This window comes from Aspergillus pseudonomiae, assembly GCF_009193645.1.
Source record: "Aspergillus pseudonomiae strain CBS 119388 unplaced genomic scaffold BDV37scaffold_137, whole genome shotgun sequence".
NCBI classification, from domain to species: Eukaryota; Fungi; Ascomycota; class Eurotiomycetes; order Eurotiales; family Aspergillaceae; genus Aspergillus; species Aspergillus pseudonomiae.
The window spans coordinates 6,743-23,306 of NW_022476129.1; the positions used below are offsets into that span (position 1 = coordinate 6,743).

Consider the following 16,564-nt stretch of genomic DNA (forward strand, 5'->3'; position numbering starts at 1 on the left):
GGAAGTGACAACATAGTTGACATCTAACACCTGCGCGCTCACTCACATCTTTTTCGACTTTTTCCTTCCTTTTCTTTTCTCTCTCTCTCTTTCAATAGGCTAAGTTAATATCACAACCCTCTGATTGGCTTACTGAACATCGAGAAGAAATATATATGACACTGGTCCGTCAATTATGAAAAGAGCGGCCGAACCAGTAGTCAGTCATACATTGCAAACTATGAATCGAAGCCAACCCATTAGGATAGGATAGATAGGGTAACGTGATTGATAAATGACGATATTATGCCCCAGACACCCCAGAATTGGCGAACCCCCTGACTGTGAACTTCTGAGACACCACACCATCATGATCCATTATTACTTCCGTGTGCTAAGATGCAATTATATGCCATTTCGAACTTAGAAAACGCATTAGCCAGTGTGCTTGAGATTAGAAGAAGAAAAAGAAAAAAGACTTATTCTCACCTGCTCATCTGTCTGGCAGACCATCACACGTGGTCCACTATCACCTACCTTGGAGATATCCATCACCGTCTGGTCATCGGACGGCCCTTTATCATTAGCTGATGCATCAATAGCTACCCCTAGGCACTGGCATTTCTCGACGATAGTTTTCCTCAGTAAGGCACTCTTCTCGCCGATTCCGCCGGCGAAAACGAGTGCATCAACTTTCCCTTCTAACTTGACAAAGTAATTACCTATGTACCCCAGAATACGGTCGACGAGAATGTCGAAAGCAAGCTTATGCTCTGGACTTGGAGGATTCTCAACAGCTATCTGGGAAAAATCTGTAGTTCCAGTGAGCGCTTTCCATCCGGATTTCTTGTTGAGAATTTCTTCAGCCTGGATGGACCTAAGTCAGCTAGCCGTTTGCTTCTGTCAACCAGTCTCAGGGACCTACCGTGCTGATATGCATTTCTTTAGTGCTCGCAGGGCTCAGCTTTCCTGCCTCGCTGGTGTAATGAAACACAAGCCTGCCAAACACACATTAACCATTTTAGTTCAGAGCTAACTTTCCGATGAAACTCACGATGGATCAATATCACCACTACGGGTGGCGCCAGGTAAGCCAGCCAAGGGTGTAAGTCCCATTCTGAGAAAACTTGTCAGCACGTGTTTTACACAATGGACGAAGATCATTCTTACGAAGTGTCAATGGACTTGCCCTCCTTGATCGCGCATACAGAAGCACCACTTCCAATATGCATGGCAATCACGTTAGTCTGTTCCACTGGCTTGCTGAGAAACTGAGCTACCGAGCGCAGGATGAAGGAATAACTAATGCCATGAAATCCATATTTCCGGAGACCATTTGCCTTCGCGGTGTCCTGGTTAATTGGATACGTCTTTACATAGTCGGGCAAAGTCTGGTGGAAGGCAGAGTCAAAGAATGTGATACTTTTCACCGAAGGCAGTTCCTTTCTACAGAGTCGGATGATCTCCAAAGCAGAAAAGTTGTGTCTGTCGCCAGTCAGAAATGCATCCAGATCGAAGAAGCATGAACACTACATACAGTGGGGCTAGATCCTCGAGTTTCTCCAAGTGGTGATAGGTTTCATTGGTGATGACTACCGATCGCTCATAGTCTCCTCCATGAACAACCCGATGGCAAATGAATGCCAGGTCGTCAGTGCTGGTAACTTCGGATAGGTTTGGATCCGAGAAACACCTCTGCAGAAGGAACTTGAAAGCATCCTGCGGCGTGCTCAAATTCTCCTTGAGCTGCTCCTTGTGGTTCGTCGATCCTTGAGTGTATTTCAGTGTCGCCGGAGGAGCTGTGATCCCCGAGATCTGTGCATTGGCGACGACCTTTGGAGGCTGCTCAAAGGTGTAGAAGGTAATCTTCACCGAGGACGATCCGGCATTAACCGAGAGAATAGATTTGCGTGTCATGTTGGAAGCGACGGAATCAGGAGGGTTCAATGAGCCGAGATGTACGTATCCACCGGCTTCCAGGCTGACAGGGAGAGAAATAAGTAATCGGCTTGTGGCTTATGATGCCCCTCTCTTTCATAATTTACAACTGAAAGGTACTATTCCATTTGTTCGTTGCGGGCCAGTTTCCCTGTTGGGGTGCAGTCGGTGATGTCAAAGGACTTGCATGGTGACGTAGTTGGGGAGCCGACATCATGGACCTGGAACTACCGCCTCGAAATATATTTCCGGTCAATCCTACGAGATTCTAGGCCCGTTTAATCCAAGGATTTATACCTTAAGGCGGGGACTGTGGGATTTATCTTTCTCTCTGCGTCTGGAACCCACAGGAAAACTATTAGAACTTGTGGCATCGCCCCCCAAGCTTTACAGTTCCATTCTCCATATCTATCCATTGATCCTTTGGCGCGATCCACACTACCAGCAAACTTTATATCAAACAAGCAATATCAACACATTGCATATATCTAAACATCTTCGACGGATCACTAACAATGCCGGGAGAGACTATCGACAGGCCGAATCCTAAGGCTGAGCCGTCGCATATTCCGGATGTCGTTGAACAGCTGCATGTCCAGCTCGACCAGGCTTCCTTGGATCAATCTACCTCCGATGCTATATTGAAATTTCGCCGAGCAGCTGCTTACATTGCAGCAGGTAAGATTAGATATTTCTATATGCAAAGATCACCCGCTTATGTTCTCTAGCAATGATATTTCTGCAGGACAATGTGTTGTTGAAGCGCGATCTAAAACATGATGACATCAAGCCTCGACTACTTGGTGAGATCCTCTGAAGCTTTGTATACATCATCTGGTATAGCAACACCTTTGCTAATTCAATACCATATTTTCAGGCCACTGGGGAACATGCCCCGGGCTTATCCTCGTATATTCCCATTTGAACTACATCGTTAGGAAGCAAAACCTAGACATGCTGTATGTCGTCGGGCCGGGACACGGAGCACCGGGTCTACTTGCTTCGCTATGGTTGGAGGGTTCATTGGGGAGGTTCTACCCACAGTATTCTCGAGACAATGAAGGTCTCAAGAATCTCATATCGACCTTTAGTACCTCTGGCGGTCTGCCAAGGTTGGACTTTTCCTGGTGAAATAGCATGCAGAACTTAAGCTAACCGTTTCTATTCAGCCATATTAACGCCGAAACCCCAGGAGCCATCCATGAAGGTGGCGAGTTAGGTTATGCATTAGCTGTATCATTCGGTGCAGTCATGGATAATCCGGATCTCATTGTCACCTGCGTGGTTGGTGATGGAGAAGCAGAAACCGGTCCAACAGCGACGTGAGTTCTCGAATGATCTACATGGGTCAAGTTCTTTACTAACAAAAACAGTTCCTGGCATGCAATCAAGTACATTGACCCCGCGGAATCAGGAGCAGTTTTACCAATTCTGCATGTCAATGGGTTCAAAATCAGCGAGCGCACCATCTTTGGCTGCATGGACAACAAGGAGTTAATCTCCCTTTTCACAGGATATGGTTACCAAGTGCGCATTGTTGAGAATCTAGACGATATTGATACTGATCTCCATTGCTCTATGAATTGGGCGGTTGGGGAAATCCATAAGATCCAGCAAGCAGCCCGCTCTGGGAAGCCGATCATGAAACCCCGGTGGCCCATGATCGTGCTGCGCACACCTAAGGGTTGGTCGGGGCCCAAGGAGCTACACGGCCAATTCATCGAAGGGTCGTTTCATTCTCACCAGGTTCCTTTGCCTAATGCAAAGAAGGACAAGGAAGAGCTTCAGGCGCTCCAGAAATGGCTATCTTCCTACAACCCACATGAGCTCTTCACCGAGACAGGGGATGTTATTGATGATGTCAAGTCGATCATTCCCTCGGATGACTCCAAGAAGCTCGGTCAACGTTTCGAGGCATACAAAGCCTACAAGCCACCTAACCTTCCTGATTGGAGGACTTTCTGTGTAGAGAAGGGCATACAAGAAAGCTCGATGAAGACAATTGGGAAATTCATAGATAAAGTCTTCACCCAGAACCCACACAGTGTCCGGCTGTTCTCGCCGGATGAGTTAGAGAGTAATAAGCTGGATGCCGCTCTCGCGCATACTGGACGGAACTTCCAATGGGATCAGTACTCCAACGCGAAGGGCGGTCGTGTTATTGAAGTATTGAGTGAACATATGTGTCAAAGTTTCCTTCAGGGCTACACTTTGACCGGGCGTGTGGGTCTCTTTCCTTCCTACGAAAGCTTCTTGGGTATTGTCCACACCATGATGGTCCAATACGCCAAGTTCATGAAGATGGTACGTACCCCTTCCCTATATCCCATTTATTGACTCTCCTTAACTAGAGCGACAAACAACTAGGCCCGAGAAACAGGGTGGCACAAAGATGTAGCTAGCATCAACTATATTGAGACTAGTACCTGGACCCGACAGGAACACAACGGCTTCTCTCACCAGAACCCATCATTCATCGGAAACGTTCTCAAGCTGAAGCCTAATGCCGCGCGTGTTTATCTACCACCAGACGCCAATACCTTCTTGACGACCGTTCACCATTGCTTGAAATCCAAGAATTACATCAACCTCATGGTTGGCTCGAAGCAGCCGACACCCGTTTACTTATCACCCGAAGAAGCTGAAAGCCACTGCAGAGCTGGTGCATCGACCTGGAAATTCTGCAGTACAGATGACGGACTCGATCCAGATGTTGTTCTCGTGGGAGTCGGAGTTGAAGTGATGTTTGAAGTCATCTACGCCGCTGCAATTCTGCGCCAACGCTGCCCTGAACTTCGCGTTCGGGTGATCAACGTGACAGACCTCATGATCTTAGAGAACGAAGGAGCGCATCCGCATGCTTTGACAACCGAGTCCTTTGATAACCTTTTCACCTCCGACAAACCAATCCATTTCAACTATCACGGATACGTGACTGAGTTGCAAGGTCTGCTTTTCGGTCGGCCTCGTCTAGAGCGTGTGAGTATTGCCGGGTATATCGAGGAGGGAAGCACCACGACGCCGTTTGATATGATGCTCGCAAACAAGACCTCACGCTTCCATGTGGCGCAGGCTGCCATTAAAGGAGCGGCGAAGCGAAACGAGAAGGTCCGACTCCGTGAGCAGGAGCTGAGCGCAGAGTTGAACCACAACATTGTTGAGACACGGAAATACATTTACGCAAACCGCAAAGGTAAGTTGGCTCTTCCTTGTCTGAGTTTGATTTTCTTTGGCTGATTCAGCGTAGATCCTGATGACATGTATGAGATGCCACGATTCGAATGAGTCTACGGTCTAGAGGAATAAGCAGAAGTTACATAGCCACAGCAAAATGAATTCGAATGAATTCGCCATCGCATGATAGATCTACTTGGTATTAGTTGGCGACAGTGGAAAGATGATATTTATATTTTTACTTTCTTCCAGATTCGAATGAATGCATCCAGTTCCGGGCACTGCAATCTTGGCCGATTACTTTGTGGATTCTCGACCTCATGATTGGCCTTCGACTATGCAGGTCATTCATTACCCCTCTAGTACTACTGTTTAGTACATAGTCATAAGTAATCCTTTTCAGCCTCGCCTCCATTACATCTTGACTTTCCCTTCTTCCCTCCTCACAAATTATCAACAACGCTTGATACAGTTGTGTGTATATGATCCACCGGAAATTGGAAAATGCGCCTCACGCACGATGATTATACAGTCGCATGGATCTGTGCCCTGCCACTGGAAATGACTGCCGCGAAGGTTATGCTGGATACATCACACCCTTTATTGCCACAGGCAGAAAACGATTATAATAGTTATACCCTCGGAAGTATTACTGGCCATAATATTGTGGTGGCCTGTTTACCGTCTGGTGTATATGGAACAATAGCCGCCTCGACGGTAATATCTCAGCTGTGTTCCACCTTCCCAAGAATCCAGTTCGGATTGATGGTTGGAATCGGAGGGGGTGTTCCTAGTACCGGGACTGATATTCGCCTCGGCGATGTTGTAGTGAGCAAGCCAACGCCTACTTCCTGTGGCGTGATACAGTATGATTACGGTAAATCCATGCACAATGGACGGTTCCAGCGCACAGGCTCTCTCAACAAACCTCCCCGGGTTCTATTAACCGCCATCTCTCAGATGCAGAGCGATGATATAATGGGGAATCGACCAGTTCACGGCATAATATCGAGTATCTTGCTCAAAAATCAAGCAATGCAGGAACAATTCTCCCGACCACATGAAGATCTATTGTTTAATGCCCAATGTAACCATCAGACCGGCGCCCTAGACTGCTCTAATTGTGATCGCGGCAAGATAATAGCTCGTGACCCGAGACCTATGGATGGTCCCTACATCCATTACGGCTTAATTGCTTCGGGAGACCAGGTTATGAAAGATGCTACTACCCGCGATATCATTGCGCAAGAGAGTGGCATGGGTGTTCTCTGTTTTGAGATGGAGGCGGCCGGTCTAATGGACCAGCTACCGTCTCTTGTGATTCGCGGTATCTGTGATTACTGTGACTCCCATAAGAACAAAAGTTGGCAAGGCTATGCCGCCATTGTGGCTGCTGCCTATGCTAAGGCTCTCTTATCCGTGGTTCCGGTCCACTATCACAACCTGGAGTTACGCAAAACCAAGGGGAAAGCATGGATGGTCCCATTCAGGAAGAACCCACGCTTCATAGGCCGTGAGTCCGAGATTGCAGAACTTGAGCGACGGATAGAGAAATCGCAAGGGCCGTCTAGGATTGCGATCTGTGGGTTAGGCGGAGTTGGAAAGACCCAAATTGCACTTGAATTGGCATATCGTTTACAAAGCAGGCACTCCGATTACTCAGTCTTCTGGATTCCATGTACGAGCCACGAAAGTGTGGAACAGGCATACTTGACTCTGGCACATATACTAGGAATGCACAATGCACAGCCTGCAGAGGCGAAAAACAGTGTGAAGGCTTATCTTAGCCAGAGAACGGGACGATGGCTTCTAATCTTTGATAATGCGGATGATATAGATATGTGGATCCAAAGCTGCACCGGTAACCCTAACCCAGTTCTGGTCGATTTCTTGCCTCAGAGTGATCAAGGCCGTATTCTATTCACGACTCGGAATCGAAAGCTAGCTGTAAAGCTGGCATCGTCTAATGTAATAGATATTTCCGAGCCCGATATAGAAACTGCTACGAAAATCCTTGACAATCTATTGATTAAGAAAGACTTACTTGATGACAGTGATGCGACCAAGACTCTGATCGAACAGCTGGCCTTTCTTCCTCTGGCAATAGCCCAGGCAGCAGCATATATCAATGAAAATGATATTAAATTTACGGAATATGTTACGCTTCTGCAGGAGCCAGAGCCAGAGGTGATTGAGCTGCTGAGTGAAGACTTTGGAGATGGGGAGCAAGATAAATACGCGAATCCTGTTGCTACTACCTGGTTAATCTCATTTCAACAGATTCAGAGTTTGAACCAGTTAGCAGCGGATTATCTCTCATTTATGGCTTGTATAAGTCCTCGCGACATCCCACAGTCACTGCTTCCTTCGGCCATATCAAAAAGGAAGAAAATTGAAGCAATCGGCCTTCTTAAAGCATTCTCATTCATAAATGAGCAGGCTGAGGGCTTCCTGAGTCTCCATCGACTTGTATATTATGCAACTCGAAATTGGATGAGAAGCAACCAGCAGCTTGACCCGTATATTAAGAAAACCGCAGACCAGCTCAGTCATGTCTTTCCAACTGAAGATCATACGAATCGCAAGATGTGGAGACAGTATCTACCTCACGCTGTAGCATTGATTACTCAAAGCGAGTTCCAGAAACAACAGGAAACATATGCTGCATTGCTTGAACAGATTGGAATGTGCCTGTATCGGGATGGAAGGTATGGTGAAGCAGAAGGCCCAGTGTTACGGGCAATGGACATCAACGTACAGATGCTAGGACGAGAAAATACTTCTACTCTTGATAATATGGCCAGACTTGCGTGGATATACATGAAGCAGGGCCGAAGGAAGGACGCAGAAGAACTACAAGTAGACGTACTGGCGACTAGCAGGAGAGTCCTAGGACCAAAGGATCCTGATACTCTGTCCAGTATGTCTGACTTAGCATGCACATACCATGAACAGGGTCGACAGAAAGAATCAGAAGAACTACAAATACAGGCGCTGGCAGCCCTCAAGGAGACTCTGGGGCCAGAAAATGCTGTGACTCTAACGAGTATGAATAATCTAGCGTCTGTATACAGGCACCAGATGCGTTGGAAAGAAGCAGAAGACCTTGAGTTGCAAGTTATAAAGCTCCGTAAGCGAGTACTAGGTTCAGACCACCCCGACACAGTGACCGCCATGAACAATATGACGATCATATACGATGCACAGGGAAGATGGAGGGAGGCAGAAGAACTAGGGGCACAGGTAGTAGAGGCGCGGAAAATGATTCTTGGTGAAGAACATCCTGACGCTTTGGCAAGCATGGCTAACCTGGCGTTGATATACCGAGATCAGAGGCGGTGGAAGGACGCCGAGGATCTGCTGCTGAAGGCAATAGAGATCCAGAAGGAGGTGTTCGGACCAGAGCACCCGGACACACTTAACAGTTTGGAATGTCTAGCATCTACCTACTGGAGCCAGAGACGATGTAAGGATGCAGAGGAGATATATTTCGACCTGGTGGAAACCTGCAAGCGCGTGCTAGGGCCCGAGCACCCTGAGACTGTGAGAATTATGGTCTGGCTAGCGCGCATATACTGGCATCAACGGCAGTGGAAGGAGGCAGAGGAGCTGCAGTTTCACATCTTGGAGACCCGCAAGCGTGTACTGGGGCCAGAGCATCCAGACACATTGGCGGCTATGCATAATCTAGCCCTTACTTGGAAATCTCGACAGAAGGTTAGAGAAGCGTTGGCGTTAATGGAAGAATGTGTTGCTCTTCGAAATAGTGTATTAGGGCCCGATCATCCAAATGCACTACGCTCCTCCCACAAGCTTGACGAGTTCAAAAAAGCAGATCACTTATTAGATACAAACCAACGGACGTCTGCTCAAGTGGGAATCGAACAATCTATGAAAGAAATCTCCACAGCTATAGTGACCACAGCATCAGAAACCAAGCATACCAACCGGGCTAAAGGTTTAACGACCGCTATCAGATGGCCACCCGAAAGCCACCCCCTCCTCATTGCTTCTAGAAGCAATTCGTCTCTGTCCAAAGCTCACGACTTACGAGAAGTTGATTGAGTGATGTCATGGTCGGTCGAAATCTATGAATCAATACACTTAGAATCAACGTCCCCCCGCGCCGGCTTCAGAATTCCGAGGATACAATTACGGCAATTGACGCCGTAATCAATGCATGCTTTGATTAGGAAGGGGAATCGTTCCTGTCGCCATGTCGGCCATCAAGGCTTGTGTCTTCGCCTTTTTACTCTTGCGGCAGTGTATCCAAAGAAAGTCTATTGCCAACGTCTTGAATCCTGAACCAGGCGTGTCAGGGTTTGTTGCAATGTGCGAATTGGAGATGGTTGAGAAGGAGGTAGCCCCGGGTCTTCTGGGGTTCTTGAGATTGACCCCATAGCTATTCATACCTATCTAGGTAAAGCAAGTGGAAGCGAAGGATTGATGAGTTGATACCAGATGATGAGATTCACTGTACTTGATAATAAGTACACTTATACAGCTTAAGGCCAGGTGTCACGTCGCTTCGCATATCGACCCCTCTTTATCTAGTACCACGCGCAACCCGCGTGTGAATAGCATGAAGGGACAGTTCTATGGCAGGGCTCTTCAACTTCCAAGGAAGTTCAAAGTTCAAGTTCAATGGTCTCAAGGTTCTCCTAATCCGGTTAGACCGAGAATCTTCTGCCAAGAAATGCAACGCCTCAGGCCCACCTGCACCCCCGTCGAATTCACAACATCGATTGTGCGGACATCCTTCTGCCAATATCTCAACAAGATGTATGCAATCACACCTTCGCTTTGTTAAACCACAGGGACTTAACTATGGATATATTGATTCAGATGAGATATCTCCTTCCCTGCCAAGCTCCAATGAAAGCTTCGCACTTGCCAAGGCTGGGAAGCAGTGTACTATGAAACTATCCGGATCAATGGCGAATGCCCAGCATCGTCGAGGAGACAAAGCTGTGACTACATGATTCAGCCTCAGTTACACGCCTGACTCTATCGGCATAAAGGATCTGATATAGCGCCACGATCCTACCATCCTACAACATGACTGGAGAAGCACGGTCTACCGGATGTATCTCCGATACTCTCATGAAACTGTTACGAGATGCCCTAAACCCAATTTGGCGGACCTTGCGAGTACTTTCAGGCCCAGGGCCGAACTCCGAACAGAATATGTTGGAGCCTTCGACCAATTTGCCGAATGAAGTTGCGGCCCGAATAAGGGATTATCCACAGGGTTCAATCAGAATGCGTCTTGCAACGGGTGTCTCCGCCGTATTCCACCGTTACGTCAATTGCGAGCGCGGGTTATTGGATCCATCCGGAGCCCGATTTTGAGTCTATGGCCCTGTAAGAATTTGAAGATTTTCACGATGCGAAGATATATCCTGTGTGACTTGTCTCGTTTTTCTCTGCCTCGTAATCCATACTACATGGGCTTCTTGCTCAGCCACTCGTTTACTTGTTCTTGACCTGTTTTCACAGTGGTCCCATGTATAATCTGGACGCTGCCTAGTCATTCATTCGGATATAAGATTGTGCTTTTCGCGTCAGTCTCTGGCAACTTGATAATACAACTGCCTGTGATCAACTACACTTGCATTGACATTGGCATCGGGCGAACTAAACCCTACAAACTGCAGATTATCCCCAATTGTCTTGAATATGTCGGCCGATCAAGAGTTCGAATTCAAAAAATGGCTCTCCACGAGCTGCCATCCTCTCATAGACGGCATGGATACTGCGTACGGCTATCAGCCGTCGCTGGCTGCAGGCATCGTCTTTCTCGTTCTCTTCGGTCTCTCGATGATCGTTCACACAATCCAGTTTACCTGGAAAAGAACCTGGTGGTGTGCTGTCTTCAGTATTGGTTGTCTGAGTGCGTACCGTCCCAACCTCCAGTGACCTGGATAATATACTGACGGCAAACCAACACAGCGGAGGTCCTGGGCTGGGCCGGACGTACCTGGTCCTCAGAATGTCCTTATAACATGACAGCCTTCCTGATGCAAATCTCCACCCTAATCATCGGTAAGCAAGCACAGAAAAAACAGACCCCCAACCGATCTGCCTATCCTCGAGGGGAAGAAAAGGCACTAACCAACCAATCTAGCTCCCACATTCTTCACAGCAGGCATCTACGTCCTCCTCGGCCGCTTCATCCAAATCCTCGGCCGTGACTCCTCCATCCTCAGCCCGAAAATGTACCTCTGGATCTTCTGCACCTGCGACGTCATCTCGCTCGTCATCCAAGCCATCGGCGGCGGCATCGCCTCCGCCGAAACAAACAAGGAAGACGGCGACACAGCCCCCGGCACCCACATCATGGTCGCCGGTATCGTCTTCCAACTGTTCTCGATCACTATCTTTGTCGCCTGCGCTGCCGATTTTGTCCGCCGCGTCCTCCGTCGTCGTCTTCTGCAGAACATGAGCGGATCCATCACCCCCCTGTTCGCCGCCATGGTCTTCTCCGTGCTTTGTATCTACGTCCGAAGCATCTACCGTACCATAGAGTTGTCGCAAGGTTGGACCGGGTATCTGATTACCCGGGAGAAGTACTTCATTGCGCTTGATGGCGCGATGATGGTGGCTTCTGTTGGCGTCTTTAATATCTTCCATCCCGGCTGGTTGATGCCGAGTACCAAGGCGATGCAGTATGACCGGGAGATTATGTCTGAGGATGGTTATGGTCATACTACTGAACTTCGGTGAAGTACTGCGTTCCTTTTTGCCCTTTCCTTTTCGTTTTGGTTGGAGTCGGCATTGTTGCTTTCTTATGTAGCGAGTGCTTAGATTCTAGATTCTAGATCGTTGGTCTTCAAGGATAACGAAAATAATGTTTCAATATATAATTGAATACGAAACCTGTTCAGCATATACTTTCAGGTCAATTTCGGGAAAACTCATTCACCACAAAAACGCTCGAGATAAACAACTAGTGATACAAAAGGATAAGTAAGATACGAGTGATGAAAAGAGAAGAGAAAAGGAGGAAACATAAGAGAATAGAATCGGATATAACCTGAAGCGCCAAAGCTAAACATCATTTCGAAGGATCAAGGTGAAAAGGTCATGACAAGAGTTTCATCCATCCCAGGTCATCAGGGGGGAAACATAAAGGAAGCGCTTTTCGTCGTGGTCACATTTCATACTACTAATCCCGAGTTCATCAACCGAGCAATCATACCCCATCAACTGCCTCGATCCAACCAAAAGTCGCTCCAACAGCTAAAATTGCGACAGCCCAGATTGAACCCCAAGCAGACGCACCCTCGATGGTAACTCCCTCAATGGTTCCTGCCAACTGGACAATGGTGTTACTGAGCAGCATGGCTGCGAGAAGTACCGTTCGCGAGATAAGAACTCTCGTCTTGGGCGAGAGTGCTCCCCAGGTCTTCCGATAAACTGCACAGGCGAGGTACTCGCCCTCGTGCGATGTGGAGCTCTTTTCGGTCGATTCGGTCCTCTTAGGCGCGGCCGCGCCAGTGGAACTAACGAAAAGGAGATCTCTCGCCGCCCAGCCGGCTGGGAGGAGGGCGAGGAAGAGGGTTGGCAGACCTGCGGGACCGGCGTGAACGGCGCTAATGTCGGGGATGTTCTCGAAGTGGAGGACTAGTTGTGTTGGGAACCAGGTCGCATAGCTTAGGTATAGAGCGACAGTCAGAATCGATGTCGCGGCGATAGTGGTATAAATGGTTGTCGCGCGGTCCTGAAGGATGGAGCGGTTGCGAACTGCATCGGAAGGAGCATGCGACAGGTCGTGCACGCAAGTCGGTTTGCGCAGGAGTACAAAGGGGACTGAGGTTGAGAATAAGATGATCGCATAAGAGATCAAAACCGTGGTGGGGCGGATGTTGTAGAAAGATGCTAGGAGTGCGTAGGTGGGGAGGTGGGTAAGGAACATGAATGACGACACATCTCGTCCTGCAGGAGTCGGTCAGCCCTCTTTGAACGCATGGAAATGTAAGCAGTTCGAAAATAAAGTAAGCTCACCATCAAAGCCCAAGATCCAGGCTAACCCAACCTCTACTGCCTTCCAAGCCGTCAAGCCCCCCACTTCCCACCATGCTTCGAGATGTCTGCTCACGCCGCCCAGTTCGCCAAGGGTAGCTCCAGACGTGAAACTGAAGAATCCAGCACTCAGCGTCAGGCTACTCAGGACGACCAACACAAAGCGCGCTGACTGGGGAATCCGGTCCAACTGAGTCTTCTGGCGCAGATCGTTTGCCGGCTTGTCTGCGTTATCTGCAGTCGCTGTCACAGAAGATAAGACGTCCTTCTTGCGAGGGGTCATGGTTGGGTATTTTGTGTTAGTAGTACAAAATCCAGCGAGCTTGTGAGTTGATAAAGGAATGAGTTGGAGCAGAGCGCAATGTTAAGCTGAAGAAATTTGTTGTAGAAGTAGATTATATACATATTCATGGAGGCTGGGGGCCGATTTTCTGGCGAGCGGTGAGCATGTGATGATGTCACTGCTTCCCTGATGCGCCCAACCAATCAGAACACCCAGGATCCTGTTTTCTAGTAAGTAGTATTCGGTGATATCATAGGGTTGGGTGTAGAGCAAAGATACATACAGGAATTACTATGTCACAGATAGGCTCAGGAGTATATCCAGTAATTACATTGTTTTTCAATGGCTGATGATGGCTTCAACTCTGACCTCGCCTTTCAGTATGCTTCAATCAGTCGTCCTCATCCTCTTTCTGGCCCTCCACCACCGTGAACTCAGCAACACCATTATCGCGACCATTGGGATCCCGCATAGCAAGCTGGTATTTGCCCTGGTTCCAGAGATCTTTGATGGTGAGCTCACGGGTTCGTCCAAGACTCTCAATATCACCAATTCGCTCCAATGTTCCCTCCAGGTGCTTGTCAAATCCTTCCCAAGAACAGATTTCTCGGAAAGCATTCTGCATAGGAACAGAATCGGCTCGGACCATAGCTCGAGAATCGATTGTAAAGATGTTGTCATGATCGTAACTTTGGATAAAGTCCGCTCTTGTCATAACTTCCCGCGCCTTATGCAGCGGTATCTCTGGTAGAATATGGCCAATCTCCGGGTCATAGGTTTTCTCCATCTCCTTCTCCTGGTCGACAAGCGCTTTGGCGAGAACCATCGCGGCAGACTGTCATCGTCTTTGGTTAGAGTGTTCTCATGGTATCCCGAGGCACTTATTGTACTTACAGAGTACTTCTGCTCATCCATGACGTCGTCATCCATTTCCGGTCCAAGGATCCAGCATTTGTTGAGGAACCATCTCTTCTCGGCCTCACATATTCCATCACAGAGTTTCATATAATCTTTGGCCTTGGCCACCCGGTTCAGGAAGGACAAACGTCCACCAACTTTGTTGTAGATTTCTTCAAGTACTTCGTTCGATAATTCCTCACCAAAGTACTTCTTGCGATACCTCCGTAGAGCGTCCATCGCTCGTTGCTTGGGTAGATCCGAAACAGGGATGACTTCCATCCTGGTGGCGTATCGCTTGAGGCGTTCATATACCCAGTAATCATCACTGTTGAGGACTGCAATTTCGGTATTGTCAGGGTCTATACTAGAAGCAAGAAGAGGGAGTGCAGTTTACCTGTCGTCACCAAGTTGCTAGCCGCCCATTGTTCCGCTCTCTGTTGAATCATTTCCAGGAGATCCTGACCATCATGATCATCCCTCACCAGGTGAGTACTATTAATGATCAAAATCAAAGCTGGTAATCCCTCACGTCTACGCATAAGCGCCACCTTCTCTAACTTGTTGAATGCGCGCTCAATGTCCAAGAGAGGGGTGGTATCTCGAGGACCCTTAATGCTAAAAAGACTTCCAATGTAGCTGGTACCATCTGTCAGCAGTTGCAAAAAGGAGGGCCATAAAGTAACCTACTCTTCATGGAACTCAAAGTCCAACGCTTTCCCTAGCCTAGTTCGGAAAATTTCAAGATCACCATGTGCTTCAAACATAGCACAACCCTCGCCATCAATCTTGCGCATCGCCTCTAGGAGCATAGATGTCTTTCCAGTGCCTTTCTCACCAATGAGCAGGAAATAACGGCCACCAGCGCCACCAGCGATGATTCGATCCATCCTGGGTTGTTCGTCGCGGACAACCCAGTGCTCCTCATGGTGATACTGATGTTTTCCTGATTCTACACCCGCAACTTCGAGTGCTGGATCGCCCGGCTTGAAGGCATTTTCCATCTTTTCCAAAATCAGATACTTGTAGTACCGGTGATACGAGTAGCCCGCAATACTGGAACGTCGTCAGTAAGCAACCAAGCGCAGCATGGGAGGCCGCTAGGTAGCATACCCTAGAACGGCAATAGAAGCAAAAGTAGTGGCGGCGGTCTCCATCATTTTTAGGATAGTAGATCTGAATGTTGGCTCTCCGTCGTTGCCGTTGGATCGGGCTCCGTCATCTCCTGCATCTTGCTCCAGGGGGTTTGGGGCAGCTTGGTAGGAGCCCTGTGAGAAATGCATTCCCGATTTATATGGAGCTACTCCAATGGCCCTCAACGGTCTCGACAGGCTAAGGCGGCCCGAGGAGAATATTGGCAGGGATCGTGGAACATATCGGTATACCGGCATCGCTCATATACACCGTAGATTAAATGAACGCCACGGGATGTATCAATGCAATGAATAATCTTTTTAAGAAAAGAAAATAAACAACAACGATTACAAACGTCAAAGGCAAATCAAACTGGAGGTTCCAAAGATTGTAAGGAAATTACACGCGTCGACTATAGTAATAGGGGGATTAATGACGTAGTGGATACATGAAAAGGAGAACTGGCGAGTAAAGAATCAAACACCGATTGAATACCAGCACAGAGCCTCAAAGAAAGATGAGGATAAACGAGAGTCGTCTAGTGGGTATTGAATAAGAAAAGGAAAGACAGCACCACACAAAAAGAAGGTGAGGTGGAAGCTTGGACCCAATCTTTCAATTTCCAGACAAAGATATTCTCCGGTGCTGCGCCCCCGATCGCATGGAGATCGACTGTGGCTTTGGACGACTCTAATTTGTTGGGAAGTGTGGCTGACGGCGAGGTCGGTAAACTCTGCCGAAGTGTCGGTAAGTCAAGCGGAAAGCCTCCATGGAAGAGAAGAAAGAGTTAAAATATGTTAATATGGAGTATGTACATCGTGATAGCCGTTGTATGAATATATGTCCTTCAACAATTGATATACCTGAGCTAGATACTTCTACTACTTATCTTGAAGGTATTTTACATCCTTCTAGTACCTCCACCAGGTACCTCTAGAGGCATTTCGAATGACTCAAGGAGAGAAAAGAGGGATCTATGAACATCACTACTGTGTACTACTAGTAGGTGGAGAGTAGCATACGGGGTGCTTGAGACCAATTAATGGAAGACACAGTTCACGCGTACGATACATACCATCCACAGCCCTACTTGGGATTTGTGCCCATCCTACAGAGTATACTCCGGCGTAGGTG

The 16,564-nt window shown here is 48.0% G+C and overlaps 6 protein-coding genes across 6 annotated transcripts; 3 read left to right on the plus strand and 3 right to left on the minus strand.

The window, feature by feature from the left end:
* Positions 1-283: 283 nt before the first annotated feature.
* On the minus strand, positions 284-1,896 carry BDV37DRAFT_276554 (putative acetate kinase; the record flags this gene model as incomplete). Its single annotated transcript, XM_032085583.1, has 6 exons — positions 284-373; positions 469-846; positions 905-977; positions 1,034-1,096; positions 1,150-1,464; positions 1,517-1,896. The coding sequence occupies 6 exons, from the start codon at positions 1,894-1,896 to the stop codon at positions 284-286; spliced, it is 1,299 nt and encodes a 432-aa protein (XP_031935204.1).
* A 254-nt stretch (positions 1,897-2,150) lies between these two features.
* On the plus strand, positions 2,151-5,399 carry BDV37DRAFT_43939 (putative phosphoketolase). The gene is made up of 7 exons (XM_032090656.1): positions 2,151-2,595; positions 2,646-2,720; positions 2,795-3,029; positions 3,087-3,239; positions 3,291-4,221; positions 4,285-5,110; positions 5,165-5,399. The coding sequence occupies exons 1-7, from the start codon at positions 2,433-2,435 to the stop codon at positions 5,200-5,202; spliced, it is 2,421 nt and encodes an 806-aa protein (XP_031935205.1). The 5' UTR covers positions 2,151-2,432; the 3' UTR covers positions 5,203-5,399.
* Positions 5,375-9,210, plus strand: BDV37DRAFT_43964 (uncharacterized protein). The gene has a single exon (XM_032090659.1). The coding sequence runs from the start codon at positions 5,596-5,598 to the stop codon at positions 9,154-9,156; it is 3,561 nt and encodes a 1,186-aa protein (XP_031935206.1). The 5' UTR covers positions 5,375-5,595; the 3' UTR covers positions 9,157-9,210.
* Positions 9,211-10,422: 1,212 nt separating this feature from the next.
* On the plus strand, positions 10,423-12,052 carry BDV37DRAFT_43943 (RTA1 domain-containing protein). The gene is made up of 3 exons (XM_032090657.1): positions 10,423-10,984; positions 11,044-11,136; positions 11,219-12,052. Exons 1-3 carry the CDS (start codon positions 10,771-10,773, stop codon positions 11,815-11,817), a joined length of 906 nt encoding a protein of 301 aa, XP_031935207.1. The 5' UTR covers positions 10,423-10,770; the 3' UTR covers positions 11,818-12,052.
* Positions 12,043-13,563, minus strand: BDV37DRAFT_43959 (uncharacterized protein). Its single transcript, XM_032090658.1, has 2 exons — positions 13,099-13,563; positions 12,043-13,029 (listed from the first exon to the last, which is right to left on the minus strand). The coding sequence occupies exons 1-2, from the start codon at positions 13,397-13,399 to the stop codon at positions 12,287-12,289; spliced, it is 1,044 nt and encodes a 347-aa protein (XP_031935208.1). The 5' UTR covers positions 13,400-13,563; the 3' UTR covers positions 12,043-12,286.
* BDV37DRAFT_264631 (ATP-binding protein) lies at positions 13,525-16,002 on the minus strand. Its single transcript, XM_032083692.1, has 6 exons — positions 15,410-16,002; positions 14,987-15,352; positions 14,694-14,935; positions 14,294-14,634; positions 13,683-14,234; positions 13,525-13,619 (listed from the first exon to the last, which is right to left on the minus strand). Exons 1-5 carry the CDS (start codon positions 15,685-15,687, stop codon positions 13,791-13,793), a joined length of 1,671 nt encoding a protein of 556 aa, XP_031935209.1. The 5' UTR covers positions 15,688-16,002; the 3' UTR covers positions 13,525-13,619; positions 13,683-13,790.
* Positions 16,003-16,564: the final 562 nt, after the last annotated feature.

Bases quoted from the DNA above. Each gene is read 5' to 3' on its own strand.
- BDV37DRAFT_43939 (XM_032090656.1), top strand. From the start codon at position 2,433: ATGCCGGGAGAGACTATCGACAGGCCGAATCCTAAGGCTGAGCCGTCG. The intron at 2,596-2,645 runs GTAAGATTAGAT...TATGTTCTCTAG, and splicing joins AGCTGCTTACATTGCAGCAG to CAATGATATTTCTGCAGGAC. The intron at 4,222-4,284 runs GTACGTACCCCT...ACAAACAACTAG, and splicing joins ACGCCAAGTTCATGAAGATG to GCCCGAGAAACAGGGTGGCA.
- BDV37DRAFT_43964 (XM_032090659.1), top strand. From the start codon at position 5,596: ATGCGCCTCACGCACGATGATTATACAGTCGCATGGATCTGTGCCCTG.
- BDV37DRAFT_43943 (XM_032090657.1), top strand. From the start codon at position 10,771: ATGTCGGCCGATCAAGAGTTCGAATTCAAAAAATGGCTCTCCACGAGC. The intron at 10,985-11,043 runs GTGCGTACCGTC...AAACCAACACAG, and splicing joins CTTCAGTATTGGTTGTCTGA to CGGAGGTCCTGGGCTGGGCC. The intron at 11,137-11,218 runs GTAAGCAAGCAC...CAACCAATCTAG, and splicing joins AATCTCCACCCTAATCATCG to CTCCCACATTCTTCACAGCA.
- BDV37DRAFT_43959 (XM_032090658.1), bottom strand. From the start codon at position 13,399: ATGACCCCTCGCAAGAAGGACGTCTTATCTTCTGTGACAGCGACTGCA. The intron at 13,030-13,098 runs GTGAGCTTACTT...CGACTCCTGCAG, and splicing joins CTGGATCTTGGGCTTTGATG to GACGAGATGTGTCGTCATTC.
- BDV37DRAFT_264631 (XM_032083692.1), bottom strand. From the start codon at position 15,687: ATGCCGGTATACCGATATGTTCCACGATCCCTGCCAATATTCTCCTCG. The intron at 14,936-14,986 runs GTAGGTTACTTT...AGATGGTACCAG, and splicing joins GACTTTGAGTTCCATGAAGA to CTACATTGGAAGTCTTTTTA. The intron at 14,635-14,693 runs GTAAACTGCACT...CCGAAATTGCAG, and splicing joins TAGCAACTTGGTGACGACAG to TCCTCAACAGTGATGATTAC.